A 16,545-nucleotide genomic window follows, 5' to 3' on the forward strand; every position below is an offset into this window, starting at 1 on the left:
TAGACCACCTCTATTCCATTTATTGCGAGACTATTAGCACCAATTAGCTTGACCTCTATTGAATTAGATCGGTCATTTATGTAGTCACTTACTTCATGCTAAATATTTTTGTCATTTTTATAGAAATCAGTTTTCATTTTGACTTGAAAGGCATTTTTTATTTTTTTTGGCAAAAAGATATTGAGCACAGTTGATTTGTAAAAGCAACAAACAAGGCTAACACATCCAAGGGGTGAGTCTTTTTTTTATTGTCAGTGTTTGTTACCCACCCCCCAGTTTGACAACATTGTGTCAATATTCACAATCAGAGAAAGTACACTGAACAAAAGTATAAATGCAATATGTCATATATAAGACTTTTATGATCATTTGGGTTCCACAGTATGTAGAGAAACTCAAAATATATTTTCAGTGATTACTGATCTTCATATCAGCATTAATAACACTGTGGTATGCCCATTTGTAGTGGATTGACAGTCCTTTGAACATGATAGGGGTCAGGTTGAGGAATTTGATTTTGACCAAGTTGGCTTCTCGTAGGTGGATACGGACAGTCTGAGGTGTGATGCGTCTGTTGTGCAGACCAATAGAATCATCAGCTGTGTGTGTCGCTGGATTTAGCCGATCCCGCAGATGGATGAGCCGGATGTGGCGATCTTGTGCTGGAGTGGTCACACATGACCGACGAGGATGAGGTCGATTTGCAGTAGTGCCAGTCTGTTGGAAACCAACTCTTAAATGGCCAATGGTCCGATTATGGACATTGAGCCGTGCAGCTACTGCTCTGGTGGAAGTCCCTGGATCCAACATGCCAATGGCATGCTCCTGCATAACTTGAGACATCTGAGGCATTATGACTTGTGACAAAATTTGACATTTTCGGGTGGAAATTTCATTGTCTAGTGCAAGGATTGTCCAGTTTTTGCTCATTTTGTCTGATCACCCAGTGGACATGCCCCACCCATGCGCTGAGTAAAAAACACATCTCACTGAGTAATGCTCTCTGAGAAGCAAGTTGGATTAAAAATTATTCACAAATCAAGAGAAATATTACTTTTGTACAATAAAATGTCAGCAAATGCTCATTTACAGATGTTAACTCCACATGGCAACAATATTTGACATGGGGCGTTTATATTTTTGTTCAGTATTCATTTTTATAATATTGATGCAACCAGTTAAGGAAATGGGTAGCATCTTTAATCTATAAAAGCTAACAGACATTCCAATATGGAATATTATTCATCTCTGATGTTATATTGCATGATGATAAATCTGAATCTGAAAAGTTGTTGACTTTATTATCTCAGCTGATGCATCCCTGTAAGCCACAACAACCAAACAGAAAGGCAGGCGCTCTAGGACAAAAAAATGAAAGAAAACAGACGATTAAAATAATAGCAAATATTGAAAATGTGTTAGGTGTTCATTTCTAATGCATTTCAGATGTGAAAAGGTTTTTAAATCTCTCATTACTGAAGTTTCAAATAAAGGTTTCCCAAATCACACACTAGGTTTGAAATATTCTGCTACTGGCATAGAATACTCTAGTCCAGATTTGAAGCGTCGATGTATGTTCGTTTTTAAAGCAGAACAGATGATTTCTTAACACTTATATGTATAATTTCCATAATTAGTTACTTATATATAGTCATATGTTAAGCATAATTTACATGATTATTATTATTAGTTGAATTTAACTTGATTGTACATAATTACAAAAAGGTGACATGAAAAATTAAAATTCAAGGCATGATTTATTTTGGAGAGAGGAAGTCTTTTATTTTGAAGAATGCTAAACAGGATCTAGTTTTGTCTTTTGCCACTATCTTGCCTTCTGTTGATTTTGGTTGCTTGGTTACGAACATGGTTATTCAGCTATTATATTGTTCAATAAAAATCTGGACAGAAAATGTTCAGAAAATACATCTGGGCCTCTGTTATAATCGCCTTTAGCCATTTCCCAAATCAAAAGCTACAATCGGATTTTATTTGTACTTATGTACAAACAGGTACATTATGTATGTTTCAAACAGGTTTTAGAAAACAAATCATCAGTAGAACAAGAGAAAACATAAGCATACAAAACCAAGAACAAAATAGCAAACATTTATTTAATCCTGGCCTTCATCTCAATCTAAATATATCACTTATAGACTTAGTAATTATCGGTAATGAGTCATTTAAAACATGGTATTCATATTCCTATTCAAAAGAACCAACAAATGGATTATAGTACATAAAAACAAAATTATTACAAAATGACTCATAAGAGAATAAGCATATTTGCTAATTCATAATAATAATAATTACAATTATAAATAACAACCAGACATACAACATCAGAATAATTACTAACTTCTTTCTTATGTATACTAAATAATATACATACATAAACTTAGTTATATAACAAACAAATCAAATAAACAACTAATGGTCATAGCAATGGCAGCAACATAATAATCTACAAATAATGTTAATAGTAGCAGAAGAAATAAAGAAACTCACTATCCATTTAATAAAGTGGCTAGTGAATGTTGTATTTTCCCAAGAGAAATAATTATGAATTGCGTTTATTTACACAGAAAATGCTACGCTCATCCACTTCATCCATGGATCCCTGACGCAGAATTAGTTTATGCATGCAAGGCATGTCCTCCTCACGCTCGAATCCCAGGAAGTAACCTGGGTACATGGTGGATTCAAACTTGTATTTGCCAGTGGAGATACAGTTCCACCTGAACAGAGCCTTGTGTGCCGCTGCTTTAATCATCTTCGGGACTTCAGGATCCTAGCAGTGACAGAAGTGGGAAAACTGGTTAGGCTTCATTTTGTTATGTTGCTGAGTAACAGTGAAGGCATTTATCTTATTTGGAATCACTCTGCCATTATTTTTCACCCACAGTGATACGATTAGCTGCACCTCAGCACACAGTCTCATTTCACATGTAAGAAAGCCTCACCATAGGCTCTGGGCACACTTCCTTGTTATCTTTGCAGGATATCATCATTTTCTCATCATCAGCACAGACGTAGAGCATGACTGACTGGTAGTTGTTAAGTAGTGAGTCCTGATAAATCTGGATTCCAAAAGTGCAATCTGAAAGAAAAGAACAAACAAAAAAACAAATATAATCAAGATGTTTTCTAAGTGACCTGCACAACAGAACTTATTGTGTACCTTACACTAGAGTGATCATGTTGACTATCTGTTGTGCATTTTTTTGCAGAGCTTTTATGCTGCTGTTCTTAGCAGTATTACTAGACATGGCTTGGGTGGATTGCTTACTGTGGAGTCTAAAAATAGATTCGCCAATATAGTGAAAACCTCATTGAAAATAATTGGGTTGAATTTTAAGCCCCTGCCCTTCCAGTCTGTCTATGAGGGCACTGTGCTTAAACAGAATCTGTCTCATGTTCTGTTTGAACATCATGAATTATTACCTTCAGAAGAATATCACAGAGCCGTTCATTGCAAAAGCAACTGGGTTTTTTAAAGTCCTTTCTCCCAAATTCCATTTAGTTTCTTAATACATCTAGATTACTTTTTTTGTGGTTTTCTTATTTTTCCTATGTAGTGTCTATTTATTTTCTCTCTTTTAAAATTGTAATTGTTTAATAACTTGTTTATATTACAACATCAATAAAGTAGTGCTGTGTCAGGACGTCCAATAGTTGTGATCTTGGCATAGTTATGTTGTCCCTCATTCCAGATGCCATGTTTTAATACATCTGTCTCATTTCTTGAAATTTGACTGCAATAAGACATTTCCTGTCTTATTGAAGTGTGTTTCAATGTCCTGCAGTTGTTATACTTCTGTCTAGGGATGCACTGTCCCACTTTTTTCACTTACAGATATCTGAGGTTTAACATCGGCCGATGCAAATCTGGTCAAACATGTACATTTAAACTGTAACAAATTTTTCAAATGGTTCAGAAAGTGCAGTTAGAAATTTTAAATATAATCTAAAATAAATCAAGCATAATGTCATACAGAGCACAAAGCATAGAATTAGACTGAATAGATCTGCCATTATGGACTGGGCACACTGTCGCTGATACCCGATCTATAATACTTTTCAATACTGGACTAATACTGGAGCAAGACTCTGAAGGACCCAGCAGGGATGGGCCCTTAGGAGAATCCTACATTAATGGATGCTCCTCATCCATTAATGTCATTGTGAGTCTACCTGAGTTTGTGATTGTGTCTCGTTCCGTACCTGTGGTTCCTGTGCATTGTGTTCAACTTCATTATAATTGCAGCTCATCCGTTGGGGTATGTCTCTATCAGCTTTATACATGTAGAGATTTTTATCTTTTTTTTGCCAGATCATCTGTACAAAGTAGCTCAATTCTAGTGGCAGACCAGAGTCTCCCATAGTGTACTTGGCAGGCCTCCAGGCTTCAATTTCCCTCTACCAGGGTAAGTCTTGCTGGTTTTTGTTTGTATTCAAAAAGTAAAATAAATGTATTTATTTATTTATTTTACATGAGCTGACTGCAAGTCTCTTTGCTGGACTGAGAATTTCACTGGCAGAGCAGAATTATTCCTGAAAGATGGGTTTATGGTTGATGCATTGAAAAGGGCACAAAGTGCTCACCAATCACTTTGACTGGCGCCTCTGCATGTTGGCCACCTTGTGCACTATCGCTGTTCGATCTCTGAAATTTGCCGCAGTGTGGGTCGTGCCCCACCGTTCACTCAAACTGGACACGACCTCACCTGTATCATCATTTATAATCAACCACTTGTGAGAAGTCATGTTTCTTTGGAAAATTCTTCATCAAGGTTTGAGTCAAGTTTAAAGCCACTGCCTTTGCTCTGGTTGTGCAGCCCAATGTGAACCGCTAATATAACCAGTAGTCCCGTTTTTAGAGTTGTGCTTTGAGTGTGCAGTGAGAATGATACGTCTTTGTGAACATAGAATTACATGTGACATATGGGTTTATATCTCAACATGCTTTGCACTTTTACAAAGTAAAGTTGCCAACTCTTTAAAATCTTACATTTAAATGTTAAGCAATTTAAAATCTTTTAATTTATGTATACTGAAACCATCAAATCAAATGTAACAGCATCAATATTCTCAGTAAGTGTTAAATTTCTCTATCTGGGGTCTTTAGCAGCTGCTGGCTTCAGCAGATTTATCAGAAGTGCAAATAATTGATACTTATTTTGATTATATTTTTTTTATTTGTTGTTTTTAAAACTCTATAGTTGTGGGTTTAAATAGCATTTCACTGACAATGTCTTCCCGTAACATATAATTACCCAGCTATATTTTCACATTTCCTGTCAATTCAACATCTTTTAATACGAAACACTGTGGACCGCCTTGGGCTTAGCAAGTTTTCTGGAGTAAATCCTGCAGTCAATGGATAATTTACCTGTGCAAGAAGACAACTAAGTCAGTATGTTATTACAATATCTTACCACATTTCTATACCTGACAAAAGGATGAAACTAATTTATAGTACTGTATCAAATGTTTTTGTTAATCCTGTCTGGCATTTTTGCATTATTTACAGGTATTTTTGTGGACCTTACAAGTGTTTAACTCCACAGCTTTTACATCAGGCAGTTTTGCTTTGTCTGAACCTTTGAAGTAAGTGTGTCTAAAACGAAGCTACTTAAACATTATTCCCTCATGTCTAAATTATGTCAATATATAACTAATGCCAGGTTATCTAAGAGAATTAAGCCATCATAAATTAGCTCAATCTATTTCAGCTCATCTCTTTATTAAAAATAGTATGTTGGAAAATACACTGCTCAAAGAAATAAAGGGAACACTTAAACAGGTGTTTAACGCTTAAAGTGTTCCCTTTATTTTTTTGAGCAGTATATTTATAGACTTGTCAATGATCAAAAGAAAAACCTACATTAGTATTATGGTTGTTGTAAGCTGCGGAGCAACTTCTCCATGTTTCCACTGGTGTGACTTATCAGTCTGTGAAGTTGGAGAGCCTACCTACAATCACCCTAATCCTGGAGTCTGCAACCTGTGGCTATGGAGCCTCATGTGACTCTTTAGACCAGGGGTGTCAAACTCCAGTCCTCAAGGGCCGGTGTCCTCCAACTTTTAGATGTGCCTCTGCTGCACCACACCTGAATAGAATAATTAGGTCATTAGCAAGGCTCTGGAGAACTGATCTACACAAGGAGGAGGTAATTAAGCCGTTTCATTCCAGTGTTTTGTACCTGTGGCACATCTAAAAGCTGTAGGACAGCGGCCCTCGAGGACTGGAGTTTGACACCTGTGCTTTAGACCCTCTACTAAGTTTAATCAAAATTGCTAAAGAATTGTGTAAAGTTAAAAAACAATTATACAGTTTTTCCAAGGTGTTTTCATGCTATTTATGTGGAACATTTTCACAAAGTATGAAAAGGAAAATCATTTTTAATAAACACATTTTTTGGTCAATCCATCTTTTTTTATGTCAGTTTCTGGTATAAAATTAAATGGTCTATTGAAGAAAATGTATTAAGTGGTGGTATTATGTATTTTTCAGGAACTTGGTGCCATTTTATAGCACAATCAAATAACTATGTTACCTTACGTAAGCTCTATACATGTAATAAAACTTTAAAGAAATTTGACTTAGCAGGTTGACACCTTGAAATTGGGCCGTTTTGCTCTGTCATCCCACCTTCGGCAAGTCCATCTCTGACTGCTGTAACCCAGGGTAAAAACGGCCCTTAATCCCGCCTTTGCTGCACCATTGGTTAGAGTGACAGTCAGTCACACAGTGCATTCAGCCAATCACTGCGTCTGGAGTGGTTAATCAGGCCTGCTCCAGCTTTCCCAGTCAGGTGTGAGGGGGAGAGCTGGAGACAACGAAGCTACAGGTTTGTGCTTCCAAACAATTCGTTCATCTCTTTGTTTATAATGCACTTTTAAAACTCACTATAAAAATCATGTAGATCTGAATACACAGTGAGCTTGGAGCCATGAAGCTGTCATGCACTGAACTATATATGGAACTGGTGAGTAGTGAACACAATGTTGTTTTGTTTTGTTTAGCATGTTGGTAGCCAATGCTAATTGTTTGATCATCAATTGTCACACGATTTAACTTCTTAAATTCAATATATGTGTTTAAGATAATGAGATAAATGTTGATATCTTTATTTTGTCTTAAAGATTTGATTGTGGATATCAAATCTACAGCATTTATTTCTGCATGTAACTGAAACAAGTCTAGTTAACTAGCAGGCTGGTAATTTACTGGTCCTGTTTATTTCAATACAGGCCCGGTGACCCTTTTAGGGTTAAAGGATGGCAAGCTTCTGACATCTGGCTGGAGCCAAGAGAACCTGAAATTCACTCCATACTGGACTGGTAGGAGGCTGATGGTCTGTACTGGTTTCCCCTCCATCTCATCATACACACACACACAATCCATTATTCATCTCTTCTCCATTGGAAACAAACTGCGCTTGGACATTTACACCTCAAATATCTGGACAATCAAACCATGGACTTTTCAAATGTGTGTCAGTCAGACACTGTGCTGACCGGTGGGGAAATTTAGGATGTTTGTGCACATTTATATGGAAGATTTACTGCAGTACTGTGTATATATATTTTGTATTTATTTTTGGGGTTCCATGTATGTTTTGTGTCTTGTGGTGTTCACTTTAATTTTTCCTTCTTTAATATACATGGTATTGAAAACAGTTATTCTTTTGTATTGTTTTTATTGATTACTGACAACTGCTCCAGTAGATGAATTTAGTCTTCTGACATAATGTCATCTAGTCCCTTAGTACATTAAGTAGTGCTACACTGACTTAGTAAACCAAGATGAAGGTTTTACAGTAACTAAGTCAAAGTCTGGATGAAATCTAATTACAGTGAGGTACTGTCTGTGTGGCCATTACTAGGCCACACAGACCATTCAAGCTAAAAAATACTCCAGTGTGGCTCTACGAAAGCAATTCTGTAAAGATCTCGCTGTCAAAAGCAGAGGAGTTGTGTCGTCTCTTACCAGGCTGTCCTCGATCATGGACTGTTCTGTCCTCGAATTCAAATTTTCCCGAAGTTTTCAAAACAAGAAACTTTTGGTCCTTGCTTTGGATCCACGTTGATATTGGAGGCTCACATCTCCTGAAAGCATCTGAATGAAGCTCTGCATTTCATAGAAAACCAGTTACAACCATTGCTACTGCATCTTTACTACTACTAGAGGTCAATAAATATGAAACAAGCTGATATAGAAATGAATATATAAGCTACCTGTTTCACATGAAGTAGAACTGGTCTCTGTGCACAGGTACAGGTTGAAAAACATAATTAAAGTGCTGTTTTTTTATCCAACAACATCAAAGCCAAATAGATTTACAGATTAGAAAAGTATGTAATCACCTACCTTCAAAGTAAAAAGAATTGTTAGTTGTTTCTATGAACTTCAGATGAGAGTCTTCACAGGTAGCCATTAGTGAATGCCTACAGAAGAAAAACACAAAACATAAACCACAATATGTTTCCATAAGGAAACATATCCTTATCACTGAATGTGATCTGAGCCATGTCTAACATACAACTGCAAACAATCTGGGCATGATTTAAAATCCTTTAAATGAGGTGCTAGAAAAGGTACCTGACAGACTTGAGACTAACAATCTATAGTTGTTCGGGAGGGCAGTGCTATAACGAGCACTGCCCTCCCGAACCTGCTGAAATGTGTGCCCCAGAAGCAGGGGTCCCACAGGCCAAAAAGGCCCGATAGGACTAGTTCTTCAGCCTGACAGCATCCCTCAACAATGGTGTCCACCAACGGGTTTGAGGGTTGCTGCTATGATGGGCACCGACAACCTTGCGGCCACAACTCATTTGCCTTAATAACACACAGGTTAGATCACTTCCATCTCACTCATTGTGCAACACAGGATACAAAAACATGCTGCTAAGCACACTCTGAAGTGTAGTTCCCAACTACCATTTTTTTCTTTTAGTTTTTCTTCTTTTTCTTCTAAAAACTCTAGTCTATTCAACTCTTAAAGGTTTGACAAAATTAATTTTAAAAAAAGTTAACAACTTGCTACTGTAAATGCATCTTTGACAAACTCACATTTGGTTCAAAATCTAAAACTTGCTAATTTTATTTTACTTAAAGAATAGAAGATAGTAGACACAACTAAATGCTGCTAAAATGTTTTACAGTGTAGATGACCTATTGAACTAATGCCAGCTTGTTTTACAGTACAAAAAGAATATTGATTAAAAAAAGCAGTAATGTTCTGCATAGTAAGTACCTAAGACCTGCTACATTTTATCACTTGTATAATTATTAAGGCTCTGCACTAATGAATAAATAACAGGACTACAACTCTAATAATACTTATGACATTAAAATGCTGTTAACAATTGTTGTGAAACCTTTTCACCAACTGCTAATGTAACACAAGCATCAGAGTATTAAGTCCGTACAGAGATTTTTGCAGTTTATACACAAGTCTTTCAATTTCCTGAGATTCCCACTTATACCCCTCTAGTTGATAAATACACTGCCTGGCCAGAAAAAAAGTCACCACCTGGATTTAACTAAGCAAATGGGTACAATCCTCCTATTGGATAAGTACTGCATAGGCGATTATCTTTCAGCTGGCAACAAGTTATTTAACCCCAGCTGATGCAATGAGTAACTCCTCATTTCTTAAACAACCATGGCAAAAGACACATCCTGTGGTCGTGGAAAAGACGTTAGTCTGTTTAAGAAGGGTCAAATCATTGGCATGCATCAAGCAGAGAAAACATCTAAGGAGATTGCAGAAACTACTAGAATTGGGTTAAGAACTGTCCAACGCATCATTAAAAACTGGAAGGATGGTGGGGAACCATCGTCTTCCAGGAAGAAATGTGGTCGGAAAAAAATCCTGAATGATCGTGATCGGCGATTACTTAAATATTTGGTCAAATCAAATCGAAGAAAAACAACAGCAGAACTCAGGAGTATGTTTAATTATGAACGCAAAAGCATTTCCACACGCACAATGCAAAGGGAACTCAAGGGTATGGATTGAACAGCTGTGTAGCCGTAAGAAAACCTCTAATCAGTAAGGCTAACCAGAAAAAAAGGCTTCAGTTTGCTAGGGAGCATAAAGATTGGACTCTGGAGGAATGGAAGAGGGTCATGTGGTCTGATGAGTCCAGATTTACCCTGTTCCAGAGTGATGGGTGCATCAGGGTAAAAAGAGAGGCAGGTGAAGTGATGCACCCATCATGCCTAGTGCCTACTGTACAAGCCTGTGGGGGCAGTGCTATGATCTGGGGTTGCTGCAGTTGGTCAGGTCTAGGTTCAGCAACATTGTGTGCCCAAAGAATGAGGTCAGCTGACTACCTGAATATACTGAATGACCAGGTTATTCCATCAATGGATTTTGTCTTCCCAAATGGAACGGGCATATTCCAAGATGACAATGCCAGGATTCATGGGGCTCATATTGTGAAAGAGTGGTTCAGAGAGCATGAGACATCTTTTTCACACATGGATTGGCCACCACAGAGTCCAGACCTTAACCCCATTGAGAATCTTTGGGATGTGCTGGAGAAGGCGTTGCGCAGTAGTCAGACTCTCCCATCATCAATACAAGATCTTGGTGAAAGATTAACGCAACACTGGAATGTGGGCTGTAATCAAAGCTAAAGGCGGTCCAACAAAATATTAGAGTGTGTGACCATTTTTTGGAGGCGACTTTTTTTTTGGCCAGGCAGTGTATAAAGTTCATACTCTATTGGGGCATGTAAATATGCTCTCTTTACATCCATCTGGTGAGCAAACACGTTCTTTTGTTCCACCTTTAGCATTAAACAGTCCAGCAGAAACTGGAATAGGGCTAAAACGATTCCTCGAGTGATTCGAGTACCTCGATTATTAAAATCCCTCGAGGAAAATTTATCTGCCTCGAAGCTTCGTTAATTTATGTTTCATTATTTAATGAACTGTGTTCCGGTCGGGTTATTACTTGTGTTGCACAGCACTCTCACTTCTGCCCGAGTTGTTAACGAAAGCTAAGTGTTAGCAGCATAACGTCCAGTTTTCAAGTTTGGCCTGGGAAGATTTTATTGATTCATGATAATGTCTGGGTTTTTGTCGTATTTGGGGGACCAATAAGCATCCTTAAAACGACTGGAGCAATGCCTGGAGTACGGCAGCTTTTCTCCTCCTGGAGCTGCTGCCTGGTGGTAGGGAAGAGTACTGCAGGTGTATTTATCCGGATAGACTGTACACGGCGGGCGGCTGCGCATTAGATGATTAATGTAAGTGTAGCTTTACGGATGAACTGTAAAATTTATTTCATATCATCTTGGTCTCAACAAATGGGTGGCGGAGCACATTGTGGCGGTATGTAGCTGGTAGATGTGTCTCTGTGTGTGATGAATAAAGGTGTCAAATCCCGTTGCTAACATCGACACAAAAGCTATAAATGTCTGGACAAGGTGAGAGTTTATCTATTAAATCAACTGAAGATGAATACATAAACTAAAAGCTGGAGCATAGACATGTTTTATAAGCGTACGTGTGAGCCTGCCTCTTTATTATTAAATTGAATATAATTTCAGATCTTTGTATTACTTCAAATTAACTTAGAAAGTGAGCTATTATTGTTACGAGTTAATTTTTTAAACTACAGAAAAGTTATTGTTTGGGAAGCTCAAATATGAAAAATTGTACTGATGTTGATATGCGATAATACCACTGCTGTTATGTTAGATTTACCAATGTTTTCTTTTTTTTGTTATCCGATTACTCAATCAATCGTAAGAATAATCGATAGATTACTCGATTACTAAAATATTTGTTTACAACAGCCCTAAACTGGAACAAAACTACCAATGTGAAATCAAGTTTATTCAAAACCCTGCTCATCATTGTGTGTACACAAAGATTACTGATACTGAAAAGGTGTTTATTATAATATGAGTAGACGATTAGATTATTGATGCCAGTGATATGAATGCCTTTAGCGATGTAAAAGAGAAACTTGCGTCCATATTTAGGATGAAGGATTTAGGAAAGTTGACATATTTTCTTGGCATTGACTTTGAGCAAGATGCTGACCGTATTAAAATGTCACAGTCCAAGTGTATGGGGAAAATACTGAAAAAGTTTGACATGCAGAACTGTAAGAACTATCCCCTGTGATCAGAAACTTAATTGTGCTGATAATGCTGAAGTAATGAGTGATGTCAGAAAATACAGGGAGGCACTAGGAAGCGTAATCTATTTGTCAAAATATACAAGGCAAGATTTAAGCTACGTAATGAGTAAACTGGCACAGTATTTTGCAAACCATACCACAGAGCAGTGGAATACTGTAAAGCATGTTTCAGATTTCTAAAAGGCACACAAAACAAGGAACTATGTTTTAAAAAAGGTGCCTTTGAGAACCTTATGCCGATTCGGCAGCAGATGTATCATATTGAAGAAGTACTACAGGTCACTGCATGAGTGTAAATAAGGATGGTCCATTAGTCTCATGGAAGAGCACAAGAGAGTCTACTGTAGCACTATCTATGCTAGAGGCAGAGTATATGGCAGTAGCTGCTACTGTATAGCAGTGCTTATACTTGAAACACTGTTGTTCACCATGGATGGTTTGGATTATTTAGCTAAGCTCTGAGGACAATCAGGGATCCCATTCTTAGCCAAACATCCTGTGTACAGACAAAGATGTAAGCATGTTGATATTAAATATTATTTTTTCAGATCAGTTGTAAATGAAGGGAAAGTTTTTCTAGAGTACTGTCCAACTAATGAAAGATGCAAATGTAGCAACCAAATCAGCAACAAAGATTAAGTTGAGGAAGTATAAAATGTTTATGTTTGGTGTAGCATGAACGTATTTTGGTTGAAATATTAAGAGTCAGAGGAAATTACCCAAATGTGAGCAAGGAGGCATGTTGACATCATGAACATTTCTGTGCTCTCATTTGCTGTTTGTTTTTGTTTTCTTATTGGTTGATTTTTGTCACATTGTGTGCCCTGTGTAAAATAAAAGGTGTCTCCTTCAAACAAAGGAGGAACAACACAAAGCCAAACTGTCTCATGCTGTCACAATGAACACTGAGTCAAAAAGTGAATCTGCTTATAAATTCTTTCATTCAGATTTTAAGAGGCTAAAGTTGTAGTATGCAACTTTTACAAAAATAAGTCACTAGTACTGATTACTTTCACACCAGATGTATTGTGCAAGTGAAAATCCTCAGCGAGGCTAAAATATTTCCTTTCAGATATTTGGCCAGCACAACAATTTCCCACAGTTCCACATCTGGTAACCATCATTATCCAAAGCATGCACGCATATCTACTTATTGCAGTGCAGTTAGGTTCAGTTTATTTGTACGGCACCAGTTCACAATCGGTCATCTCAAGGCACTTTATAATAGAAACATGTCCAAGTCATATTTAGCTATACAGAAATGTGTTATCAATATAATAAAATCCTGCGACAGACTGGCGACCTGTCAGGGTGTACCCCGCCTCTCGCCCGAAACGAGAAAGGCACCAGCACTCCTCCTAACCCCACTGGGGATAAGGGTGTAAAGAAAATGGATGGATGGATGGATATAATAACATCAAATAATAGACTAATGGTTCTCCAACTTTTCTAAAGCAAATACTGCCTCAGTAGGGCTGCAGTACACTATTATTTTAGTAATCAAGTTCTGGCAAGTAAGCAGTTAAAAACAAAATTGGCACATTGTGCAGATTTTTTTACTTAACCACTTAAGCTTATTTTGTAAAACATCAAAGATACATGAAAATGCAAATTAACAAATCTTTTAATTAGGGAAAGGATAAATTATGCAAATGGAAATGATTAAACTCGTCTTAATTTGTCACGCGATTAACTAATTTAATGTTTATTATGACAGGGCTGTTAGAACTCCTAATTGGAAGATTGTAGGTTTAATCCCAGCTTCCTTTTACCACATGTCATTGTGTGTGAGTTTATGATGGGTGAATGTGGCATAGAGTTTTAACTAGTCAAAATGACTGGAGAAGCACCATATCAGTTAAATCAGGGGTACCCAAACTTTTTGAGACCAAGATCTACTTTTTCTCTCACCAGCCGGATGAGATCTACTGCATGACATGAAGACATAAAAATTGTAAATTAAACTCTATTGACTTATTTTATATGTGAATATCCATCAGTTATAGCAGACGTAGAGTGATAGAAAACCTAATGCAGTTTCTTCCTCAGTGAGATCCTGACACTGGGAGGAGGTTACTGGTTTCTCAGTCACAAGCAAACCTGAGGCCAGCAGGTGTCAGACATTTATGCTAGATCTGAACTTTGGTTTGATGACCTCAATATGATAAATTTCAGACTGAGAAGAGGAAGCAAAGAGCTCTGTTAAGATAAAAGCACATCTTTTATCTTAACAGATAAAAGAACCTTGGAGGATATTTTTCCTCCAACAGGTTCCAGAGGAATTGCCTCAAACCAGATGTTGGACAGGATTTTATTTCAATGTCATTTGTGAATGTTAGCTTCTTATTTTCAACAGTGGAGCTAGAAAGGTTGAAAAAGATTGTCATTTTGGAGAAAGTCTCATCAACATCAATATTTCCACTAAATAAGAGACCAAAATTAATAGCATGTTTGATGGAGGAAAATCCTCTCAGACTCTGAGCTCAAAGAGAGATGCCAGAGAGCACCAAACTTATTTATTTTTTTTAATATTAGACAATAATCTCATATAATTGTCACGCTAGGAGCCATTTGTTTGTTAGATACTTAATGAAATATATTTGTCCTATTTGATGTTTATTGTAAGGTATGCTGCAAACAGACGAGGTAATTAGTCCGATTTTCTCGTTTATTCAACATTCAGAAATTACAGCAACGGTTAAAAAAAAGGTCAAATAACCTGAACAGGTTTCAAAACCACTTTCTCGTTTAGTATACCCGTTGCCGTGACAACCGCGCTCAGTCAAGCCGTGCAGCGATTACGTTAACAACGTTACGTTCAGGTTTTCAGGCTTGAGGTTTATTTCGCGATTATTTGCGCTACACCTTGTTGAAACAATAATTACTGGCATTATTTTTGTTGGGTCATTAATTTGAACACGTTTTGTTGCTTTTTTTATTCTTTAATAAAGTTACAAACGTGTTGGATCTTAGTGAATATTTTGATAAGCGCATCAGAAGAGGACATGCTGGTTTCAGGTTGCGTTCAGTTTGTCACCTACTGCCGAGATCCGCGATCGAGCCCTGAGTTAAGTCTATTTACTATGTACTCCAGTTAATGATTACTAAATTAGTTGAAGATTATTTCAATAACTGATTCATACAATGAATTGTTTCAGATATACCCTTCAGTTTTCCAGCTACTTCAACCCTGGCATGCGTTTTAAAGTGTGAGTAACTGTCTGAACATTAAATACCTAAAAAATAAAAAAAAACACAATAAATCCGAACAGAACAACTCTAATATCCTTCGACCATGAGTGATTTCTTTATCGCACACATAGCATAAAATAAATGGTTTACACACAATTAGCAGGAAAAAATCTGGGCTGATTGCTGAACTGGAGCAAAGCCGCAAAGCAGCTTTACGTTAACTACAGTGTAAAAAAAACAAAACAGCACCAGCCTGTTTAACCTCTTACAGCCACACCCGTGTTGAGTTCTATCCATCAACAGGCGAAAAGCTTAATGGGGAAAGTAAGTACCATACCTTGAAAATATGCTCTCCGTGGTGCAACTCAGCTCTGACAATAAAGCAAAAACTGCAACTCTGCGCCTTTTAGACGTGTTTAAATGTTAAAAAGTAACTCCTGGTTCTCCTGTGTCGCACCCACTCTGGCTCCGTGTCGCCGCGTCGTCCTCAACCCAGACTGGACTGATTCCACTCTCTTCTGCCTCACACTCGCACTGCCGCGTGAATTCTGACGTGAGGCGAGCTCACTTCCCGGTCCACACGGAAGTGAAAGCGAAGGACGGAGTTAAGATAGTTTAAACGAAAATAATTCCACTTCCATTTTCTGCTGTGTGCAGTACTCTGGCCTAGGGTTATGAATTTTTCTCTGTTAAGCACAAAACAGGAACTGTTTAAATGTTTTTTTTCTTTTGTAACTTAACTTTAAGGGTCCACTTAGGTTTGCCTACTTTCAGAAATGAAAGTAAGGCACGTCCACCATGGTGGGATGCCCTCACAAGTGGTACACATTACTTTTTTTTTTTTTTTTTGCCAAAACAAAAAATCCATAGTGCAATCATTCATACACAGAGGTATGTTAGAGTACCCAAAAATGCACTCCAATCAGAGTAGTATAACTATAACATGTTAAATAGAAGTAGATTAAGCTTTAAATAAGCAAGTGTAAAATGTATCTGGTAAAAAAATCTAGTCAAGGACGGAGTAACTGAACATAATACATGATTCATTGGTTTAAATTCATATCAACAGACAGCCAAAAGTAAAAGTTAGGGATTAGGGCTGCAACACGGAAGTGATGGAAGATACAAACAAGCCGTGAACTAAAGGATGCCGGCTTTTCTTTTCTTCGGATTTCAATATTCA

General features: G+C 37.3%; 1 protein-coding gene across 2 annotated transcripts; it reads right to left on the bottom strand.

Moving 5' to 3' along the window:
- Positions 1 to 1,968: 1,968 nt before the first annotated feature.
- On the bottom strand, positions 1,969 to 15,919 carry il18 (interleukin 18). 2 transcript variants are annotated; one of them, XM_005807198.2, is made up of 6 exons: positions 15,700 to 15,919; positions 8,378 to 8,454; positions 8,245 to 8,271; positions 7,997 to 8,137; positions 2,964 to 3,100; positions 1,969 to 2,791 (listed from the first exon to the last, which is right to left on the bottom strand). In XM_005807198.2, the coding sequence occupies exons 2-6, from the start codon at positions 8,442 to 8,444 to the stop codon at positions 2,561 to 2,563; spliced, it is 603 nt and encodes a 200-aa protein (XP_005807255.1). In that variant the 5' UTR covers positions 8,445 to 8,454; positions 15,700 to 15,919; the 3' UTR covers positions 1,969 to 2,560. The 2 variants fall into 2 exon arrangements, with proteins under 2 accessions (XP_005807255.1, XP_023207645.1); XM_023351877.1 differs by lacking the exon at positions 15,700 to 15,919 and having other exon boundaries at positions 8,378 to 9,553.
- Positions 15,920 to 16,545: the final 626 nt, after the last annotated feature.

This window comes from Xiphophorus maculatus, chromosome 18, assembly GCF_002775205.1.
Source record: "Xiphophorus maculatus strain JP 163 A chromosome 18, X_maculatus-5.0-male, whole genome shotgun sequence".
Taxonomy (NCBI): domain Eukaryota; kingdom Metazoa; phylum Chordata; class Actinopteri; order Cyprinodontiformes; family Poeciliidae; genus Xiphophorus; species Xiphophorus maculatus.